The sequence below is a fragment of the Thalia democratica genome, chromosome 8, assembly GCF_965202585.1.
Source record: "Thalia democratica chromosome 8, ktThaDemo2.hap1.1, whole genome shotgun sequence".
Classification (NCBI taxonomy): domain Eukaryota; kingdom Metazoa; phylum Chordata; class Thaliacea; order Salpida; family Salpidae; genus Thalia; species Thalia democratica.
This window is the reverse complement of record NC_139172.1, coordinates 41559629-41569709: the sequence shown is the minus strand read 5'-3', so window position 1 is coordinate 41569709 and position 10081 is coordinate 41559629. Positions and strand designations below refer to the sequence as shown.

General features: G+C 33.0%; 1 protein-coding gene across 1 annotated transcript; it reads right to left on the bottom strand.

The window, feature by feature from the left end:
- Positions 1-7600: 7600 nt before the first annotated feature.
- On the bottom strand, positions 7601-9643 carry LOC145843238 (cullin-3-like). The gene has a single exon (XM_082950701.1). The coding sequence runs from the start codon at positions 9641-9643 to the stop codon at positions 7601-7603; it is 2043 nt and encodes a 680-aa protein (XP_082806827.1).
- Between the last annotated feature and the right edge of the window lie 438 nt (positions 9644-10081).

Genomic DNA, 10081 nt, shown 5'->3' with positions numbered 1-10081 from the left:
TGTGTAGTTTCAAAAACCTGGAAGAAGTTCAAAATACCTTTAAGATATTCTCAAAAAATTTGGCAACCCTGTTATACTGTTTTTTGTTACTTAAAACCTCAAAAGTTTTCAACAAGTTTAAAAACGCTTTTGTTTGTTCTTGTGTTGGACGATAATGAAAATAGTTTGAAAATAAAAGACAAATATAACAGCTTGAACTGTTCACAGGTCCCTTTCGAGCGCAGCGGGCTCCGATGAGATTGAAGAGGCATTTGCAGATAAGCTCAAGACGTACAACAACGACCTGGATCTCAAAGCCACTGCGGCGAAGACTCCGAAGAAGACCCCTAAGAAAAGGCTAGCCAGGAAGAGGAAGGCTGCGAATGCGGAGCAAGCCAGTAGTAGCAACCAGCGCAACGGTCAAGTTCCAAGGAGCAAAGTAAGGAATGCAGCTCCGAGGAGCCAAGTGTTGAGTGCAGCAACAGGGAACCAAATGGAAGTTGAGAGTGCGGCTCAAAGCGAGAACCAGGTAAGAAACTATTTTATTAATGCATCTAAACTTGCGATTATTATTTCGATTATTATCTCCTTTGTGTTTTGAATAAATTTTCAGTCTCTCATTCTGAATTGATTTTAGTAAGTAAAAATAAGTAAAAAAAAAACATTTTAAAGCAGTTTAATTTTTCATAACTGAAACCTTTTTTAATATGAAACCTTTTAAAGGGCTTTTGAAAATTAGTTTAACTTTTTGATCAGGCGGCACCAGTTGACAACAATGATGACGTGGAGACAGGTGATGAGGCTGTTGAGCAGCCCCGTAAAAAACTTATGATAAAACTGGTACCGAAGAAGAAATGGAAGGGCAAGAAAAGTACAGGTACAAATTTATTCGTGAAAATGAATATGAGAAGTGTTTTTACTCATCAAGTTAACATTGATGAGATTGTCAGTTTTAAGAAGCTGCTGTAAATAAAAATTTATGAAAATTCTATTGAACACAGTCCTGTATGAGGTAGTGCCTGCCCCGAACGAAGGCGATGAAGTCCAGCAAGCTCCACAGGATCAGCATGAAGCTCGCCCGGGAGGTTCCGGATTGAACAGCCGCAAGGGGGCGCCTGGATTCACCAATCCGCACCAAAGAGATGCACCAGAACAGGGAGGCGGTGCTGAGGGCGACCCAAGAATGGTGGCGAGAGAGAGCAGAAGGAAGAGCGCAGCACCCAAGAGGTGCATCATCAACAGGTAAATTAAATTTTTATTGGCTTATTGTTCCGTATTCAATTAGGTGCTTGAGCTTAACAACGATAGTCGATAACGGATGATAGCGATGTGCAATTCATAAATGGTGTTTTTAGTTTATAATATTTTTTTTTGTCGTCGGATCCTATTTAAAGTTTTCGAAAGCTTGAAAATAAATAAACCATAAAAATGTTGTTTCAAAAACTCAAGTTATTCATGTAATTGAAAAGTATGAACATAATATAGTTTAGCCAACACTTTATGTAAATATTGTTATCACCAATTAGAGATCAACTGTAATATTAATTTCAATTTTAAACAGCGACAATGATGAGGCGGTTGCCGAAATGCAGAGAGATGAAAACAGGGGAATCCCCGCACCTTTACACAAACATCCAAAACAGGCACGAGTTGCCAGGTTTGTAAAAGTGTTTACTTAATTGAATTTCACATTTCATGCAACCAATTTAAAAAGCTATCAAAGTCTCACTAGCAAATATTTTGCTTTGAACAACTGAAAAACGTTAACTTAAAAGATAAGTTAAATCAACTATTGAAAATTTTATAAAAAAATTTACAAAGCTTTCAAAGTATAACGTAGAGATAATAAGTTTAAATATTTGTAGAAAACTAAACTATGCATAATGTTTATACATATATAATCTTAGACCTAATGTAAGCTAAAAATTAATAATCCAAACATTATTGGTCTTTCAAGAGTCTTATTTTTATATCTAATTAAACAGTAGGGCCGACGAACAAAGCGGAAATCCAACTGTTAATGATCTAGCTCAATTTGCTAGCACTGTTCCAGTTTCAAGCAGAGCCTCAGTTGCAAGCATAACTCCAGTTGCAAACAGAGTCTCAGTAAAAAGCAGAGTTCCAGTTGCAAGCAGAGCTCCAGTTGCAAGCAGTGCTCCAGTTGCAAGCAGAACTCAGGTTGCAAGCACGGCTCCATTTGCAAGCAGGACTCCAGTTGAAAGCAGAGCTCCAGTTGCAAGCAGAACTCCAGTTGCAAGTAGAGCTAAAGTTGCAAGCAAAGCACAACTTGCAAGCAGAGCTCCAGTTGAAAGCAGAGCTCAAGTTGCAAACAGAAATCCAGTTGTAAGCAAAACTCCGGTTGCAAGCACGGCTCCAGCTGCAAGCAGAACTCCGGTTGCAAGCAGAACTCCGGTTGCAAGCAGAGCTAAAGTTGCAAGCAGAACTACAGTTGCAAGCAGATTTCCAGTAGCAAGCAGAGCTCCAGTTGCAAGCAGAACTTTAGCTGCAAGCAGAACTCCAGTTGCAAGCAGAGCTCCAGTTGCAAGCAGAAATCCAGTTGCAAGCAGAGCTCCAGTTGCAAGCAGAGCTCCAGTTGCAAGCAGAGCTCCAGTTGAAAGCAGAGCTACAGTTGCAAGTAGAACTCCAGCTGCAAGCAAAGCCGTTGAAGCCTCAAATACCAACAAGCAAGGAACAAAACAAACTGCACAAGCTCAAAAATTTCCAGCCAGGTTAGATATTTATGTCATTTTATACAGCATTATAAACCAAGCTTTCACACGCTATCTGGCAGATGACTGTTTAAATACTTAACAAAAATTAAGTTGTGTATATTAGAATTGTAAACAAGTGCATATCAGTTAATGTTTGAATTAGGGTTTGCTAAACGAGTCAACATCGCCCCTTTTTAAGCAATTTTTGCAATTTGGAGATATAAATAGTAATTAGGTGAAGGAGGGTAAGTTATAAAACTTTTTTATTTAAGATTCTAATAGAAGTATTACACTTTAGCAAGTTATTGTAAACATTAAGGATTAGTTACTTAAAATTTTATTAGGTTGTTAATAAATGATGATAAGAGTCTAAGGGATTAATAAAAGTTTTAAATTCACACTAGAGATTCATGGGTTTTTATGCTGAGTTTCGATTTCTTTACATCATTTTAAATTTCACGCAAATTAGGTGATTATGAATATAAGTTTATTAAATCCTAGTTTAAAGCTTATTGTAGGCTAATAACTTAAACATTTTACTCTAGATTTCGTCAGTCTGATTTAATTATAAATTTTCACAGGTTATCTGCTAGAAACAACACTCCGCAAGCTGCAGGAGTACCAGTACGGCCAACTGCACCAGTACCTGCTCAGCAGCATCCACGCCGAGCAAACCAACAAGCTCCAGTCGCACCATTCAACCCCCTGCTCGTAGAGAAGCATCCAGCCGGGAGCAACTTAGATTCCGAATACACGATGATGCTCTACGAGGCATTGATGTCGTCGGTTGGCCAGAAGGGCTCCATGGAGAACTACCGCATTAACAAGTGAGTAGGTGTTTGAGTTGTCCTTGATAAGATGGCTTTAATTTAAGAACAAAAAAAAACATTGATTTTTGACAAACATACTTTCTGTGTATAAAGTTTAAAACAGTATTGGTTAGAAAATCGATAAGTTTGAATTTAAATAACGCAAAAATCTTTCACACTTATAGACAATACTTATACATTTTTTCCGAGACTTTGTCTTCTTTGAGATTGAACGATAGATTGATCTACCAAAAAACAGCACTCTTTAACACATTTTTTAGATAAAAATCAACTAAATTAAGCTCAATAAGAACAAAAGCACTGCACTACAAACATAAAAATTCCATAATTACCTGTACAACCTTTAACAACTTAATATTTAAACAAACTATACTAAACAGAGAGATGCTTGAGCATATAATGCTAACGAACTGGAAAGAATATCCAGGAATACGGGGGCTACCCGATAATAACGACGTGGCTAACAGAAAGAAATTGTTTCAGCCCATGTGGAATGAGACTTGGAACAGGGCCGGTTTGGATGATCCTGCCCAACCGACAAGTACCAGCAATAATGGCCATTAGAGTAAAGACCCTGGTCAAAAGAAATTTGTGATGTTACTTAACAACTTTCTAAGGTCTACACAAAATTTTGCTATATGCGCGTTTTTCGAAAAAAAAATGCCATTTCGATCTCAAAGTTTTCTGGTTTTTGAATTAATAGATTACATTTCAAAAAAAAAGTTGCTAAAGATTGATACTTTGATAACTTTATATATTTTAACATTTTAGGCTTGTAAACGAATTTTGATTAGGCCATTTGTGTTATTATCATCTTTTGATTTTTTATAGTTTTTTCTAAGCTTGAATTAATACTCAACTAGCAAAGCGTCTTTATAAGTACTAATTATTACGTTTGCTTAACTTACAAAGCAGTTTTGTAAAAAGTTTTATCTTGCCTGTTAAATTGCCTATATTTTTTTCAAAAAATAACATGATTTTAATCTAGGTTTTTTAAATTTGATTTCAAAATGCAACTTGCACAAACAAAGTTGCTAAAAAAGAGCTTTTGAATTATATAGCCAAATTATTTTTGTACGCTGTTATATTACTATATGTATGCAATTTTATTCTATATATGCAATTTTTGTCTTATGGTATAGTTTTTATATTAACCTCAAATAAAACTCATTTAGCAAGGTGCATATAAAAGTATTTGTAATATTTCTTGATAAACCAGCAAAATAATATTTTGTCGTATTTAATATTCTAATAGGTAAATTTAGGCTGCTTTGGTCTTTAAACTTTCTAGTTAAAATATACTATATCCTATTTCAGTGCTTCTGAAATGGGGTTCCGCGGAACCCTAGGGTTCCGCGACGCCTCTCAGGGGTTCCGCGAAGCCTTTTAAAACTTAAAAAAGATCATTTATTTAATTAAAGATTTTATGTAAAAATAAAACTAGGGGTTCCGGGGAAAATTTGAACTTTGGAAAAGGGTTCCGCCAGTAGAAAAAGGTTCAGAAGCACTGGTCTAGAAGTTACATATAAATTTTTTTGTGAATAAATACAGCATACATATAAATTTTGTATAAACTAGAAACTTTATTATATATCAAAAGGTTTTTGCGATTTATAAGTTCAAAAATGTACTAATTTGAATTAAATATTGCTTAGAAAAGCTTTTTTTTTAACTTTTTTTGTAGAACTTTAAATTATTTTTATTCACAATTTATTAACATTTTATACAAAAGTTCCGGCAAAAGTTTTAAAATTGTTGAATTAAATATTATTTTCTATTGTATTCCAATATATAGTTATTAAAAATAATACATAGTACATATATGTACAATACATAGTACAATGCAATACAATAGTACAATATATAGTACAGTAACACATACTATTTTATTTATTTAATTCAAACAGATCGTTTAGTAAGTTTGTTAGCTTTGCAATTTTTACAATTATCTTGGGTAGTATTTATATTACTATAAAAACGTTTGTACTCATTTTACTAATGATCTTTGAAATACTTTGCATACTTTGTTAGGGTAATAAGTAATTTAATATCAAACTAAATGTTACGGTTTATATCAAAACATGTCTTGGAGATATTATTTTTTAGTCGAGTTTGCAATAAAACAATTAAACTAGCTTTTAATCATTCGTAATAAACTATAATACTCAATGTAAAAACAATGTAATCTTTTTATCCCATAATCTTTTGTTTAGTTGTTGAAATAAAGTTTAAAAAACTTTAATCTGCTGACGTATTCAATTGTCAGTAGTTCATTGAGACAAAATATAATTCTAAACTTTACACTAGAGTAAAATAAAGCAAAAAATTTATTGTAAGTGACGTTATTTCACCCTAGAAATGGAGTTCAAGGGCTTCGTTATAAGTTCTCCAAATTACATATTTATTTACTTTAAGGCCAATTTTGCTGTTTTATTAAAAAATTATAGTTCTGCTGCCTTCTAATTAATATATTTCTTTTATAGACATTTTTAAACTTTTTAGCCTCTTTGTGGAGTAAATAGTTTTACTAAACCGCATTCTACTTTTTAAGTTATTCTGGCCCACGTTACTTAAAAACAATGGTCACTGACTCAAATAAAACAATTAGTCTGTAATAAGCTTTTTTCCCTTCAAAACTTCAAGAAAACAACAGTAAAATCAAACATAATTAGATTTTAATTAAAAAAATTACGTATAAAAGTGTATTTCAGTTTTTTCTGCCTACTTTCAAACAAAAACAAATTTTACATAAAAAAATCAACATCTTTCAGTACTGCATCCTTTTAATTCTAGTAGACTGTTAGGTTAATTTAAATAATTCATTAATAAGAAAATCTTTAAGTAAACATTGTTAGCATCGAAAACACTAAAGTTCTATTCAAAGTTTTGGTTTTTTAATTTTTAATAGTCACTAAAGATGCTGATTGTGATGGAACTCGTGCAAAAACCACATTTTCATTAAAACATGTGTCTAAACTTCTCAAAATTTATTTAAAAAAATAAAACATACAGTAGTTCTTGGCACTTTTCATGAACCTTTGAAATTTTAAAACTAGGTTTAGAATGCATAACTAATCAGTTACTATATTTATAAGTACGTGGGTGACTGAAAATAACGCAAGGACTTGAAATATATCTCGGTTTTTATACGTAAAAGCTACATAAAACGGGACTGAAAAAGAATTTACAAACATTATTGTTCAGCTCATATTACTACGAAGCTTTGTAAAGGATGCTTTAGATATTCAATAAGTTTGATGTGTTTTATTCTATTTTAATAAATCTGTATAAAATATGTTATGTTATGTTAAAATTATGTTTAAATAATATTATTATCTGTATTATAAACGTAGTAAAAAATATTTTAATTCTTAATGTGTATACAAATATAAAAACGATCTTTGGTTGGACTGTCGAATTACTTCTTAATAAAAAACATCTACGAGAATTATTGAAATAAAGATTTATTTAGATCTGAATAGATTTTTAACTTAAGATCAGGCCGGATCAAAAATTTATTTTTAAATAGTATCCGATCGGATGCTGATCTTCCACCAGATTCCTATTAACAAAAAATTTGAATAAATTTTTAAAAATATTTATTCAACGATTTCTCCTAATTCGTGGTCTTTTGAGTTTTTCGTTTTTTAAAAGCAGGGGTTCAATTTCATGTTCTTTAAAAGATGCTTTAAAACATCACAATAACTAATTATTTTTTATCTACATATAAGTATTATATTAAAAATACGCAGTTTAAATTTGATTAATGTAAGTTTAAACAAAATACACAGTTTTTTAAATAATATAAACTAATTTATTTGAACCTAAAAAACATCGACATAAAGAAATAACAAACAATGAGTTTCAAAACCATTAAAAAAAATGTTTCAAAATCAAAATCTGCTTTAAAGAAGTTAAACAGAAGCTTTAAGTAAAGTGCTTCTTAATTTTCTAAATTATTTTACTTACTTAAATAGCTGTTATTTATTTAATTTTTATTTAATCACTATATATACATACTATGAAGAGGTATATTTTTAATTCTTCAACCTATAACTAAAAACGCTCTTTCCGCTAAATTTAAGCTTTCGGGTTCATTTGGACGAAGATCTTGTCGGACTCATGATCCAAACCTTGATTGACCGTGAAGCTATCATTCGGTGAGAAAGTATTTCCAGAAGGATTCTTCAAAAGGATTTTGGATTTCCTGTGTGTTAGAGAACGAAGTACTTCTGTTAAATCATTTTCGGACAAATTAGTCTGGTCCAACAGCTCTTGGAAAGTAAATTGACTCCTCTGATTGATGAAAAGCTCAATAACTGATATCTGGTAATATGAGTACAAATGCAGAGTGTATTTCTTGGGTGGTAAGTCTAAGCTTACTTCAGCTAAAAAGTTCTTGTTCAAAACTCTCAAAGTCTTGTATGTGTTCTCCTCCGCTCTATGATGGTAGAAATTTTGAAATCTTTCAAAGCCGTCTCTTACAACCGCAGGTATAAGATTTGCGTCAAGCCTTTTATAAGCAGGCCATGTGCGAGCGCTCACTACTCTGAAAGTCGAATGAACATCTCTGCAAGGATTTCCTTCTTTCCTGAAGGCTTTGTTCAACTTTCTGGACGCCTCGAAGTCTTTTATTATCTTGATCGGTTCTTTTGAGTCGTACGGGTGGCCGAATTTTTTCAACCAATCAACAATAATTTTGTCGTAGGCCATGTATGGAGATTTGGGCCTCACGAGTCTTTTGCACAAATACTTTTTAAACGCTGCGTTGAAATCTTGTTTTACTTCATCGGTTATTTTTCTGTAAATGGTCGTGAAGTGATTTAAAACTGTTTCCATTTCATTTTGTTCCTGCACCTCAGTGAACGATTTCATTTTTTTCATGTCAATAAAAATACACAAGTGTTCACAGACTTTCTTGTTGGTGACAATTTTATTAAAGGTGCCGTCGACCACAAGCTTATACTCATGGTTGTCGGAAAAGGAGTTGATCACAAGTCTATTACAAGTGTTCTTCAGCTCAACCAATCCGTTGACTTTCTCCGCGGCTTGTGATGGTTTAGCCGTTTCTTCCAACAATTTTAAACCTGCTGCTAGTTCATAACTTGCCAAACAGTCTTGCATGATTTTATGTCCACCTTTGACTCTTTTGAAAGTATTGTACACACTCTTGAGCTGTTCTTCCGATTTTTCTTCGAACATTCTCGGAACTCCGCCGCATTCTTTGCGATGAGCTATTGCTTGCAATTGGTCAGAAATGAGAATTTTCTGTAACACGCTTCTAGTCTTATTAGTAGTTTTTTCATTACCGTACGAACCAGTGCGTGCTTTTTCGTTTGCAATCAAAGTTTCAACCTCGACAACGTACTCGTGTGACGACATGTCGACAATGTTTTTTCTTGCGACCCTTACGTAGTATTCTTCTGCTTGGTTCAAGAAGTTCTTTTCGAAAACTTCTTCGTAACAGTCCATCTCGACTAGCATGTCACAGAGAGTCTTTATTTCCTCGCAATTAACTTCAGTACCTTCTCTGTGATTGGCAGTAGTTTGACTCAGAATTGTCTTCAACCTTTCATTGATATCGTTTTTCAAAACGATTTCTTTTTTGAACCTCTCTAAGCCGATCTTTTTAATTCCGTCTTTTGGCACTTCGTCTTCTGGAACATCTTCAATCCAAAGCGTAAGATGCTGGAAAAGTTCTGAAAAAGTATCAATTGTTGTTTTGTAAGTGTTCCAATTAAAAGCAAGTGCTTGGAGCAAGCTCTCATCTTGAATAGGTACGAGCTTTGGAAAAACGTTTTTCACAAGATGTTCATCAACTTCTTCCACAAACATGTTGTACATCTCTTCAGCGTGTTGGTGGTGCGTGCAGTCGTACGAATTGTACCACATGTTTTTATCACCTACGCTATAGTCAGAGTCACCGAAAGCTCCTTCCAAGTGGTGCCTAGTTCCCTGTCTCAAGAAGTTTAAACACTTTTCATGCCTAAAATCTTTATACTTCCTGATTTCAGGATGCCAGTACTCATCGTTGAAAGCTTTGAGGTCACCTTCAACAATGACAATTTCATAGAGTCTTTCATCACTGCAACTTTTGTATTTAATGTCGTTTGGGTCTGCCATTTTAAATTTTTAACTTTCTGTAAAAATTCAAAAAGAGTTAAAAAATTACTTAACTGTAAACTAAGACATTTACTATACACTTAAATCTAATAATTTTTTTTTCAAAATTAGTCTCATAGAAAAAAGTCTATACCAGAATAACATGCAAAATCGTTGCTTTATAGTCTCTGAAATACAAATGAATAACCTTTAACAAGCTATAATTATTCTTAAGCATCCTAATTGATCATAATTTTAAGAATATTTTAAATTGTATTAAGTTATCGTTTTTTTTATTGTAAAATTTCCTTATATATATTAATTCACCTTGAAAACTTTTAAATTGTTTAAAGTGAAATGAGTTTGTGGCAAATGCTTTTTCATACTTGTTGCTCTCTGCTCAAATAGCTACAACTGATTGTTTGTGACACCAAGGTTTTACACCTTGTTATTATGTTT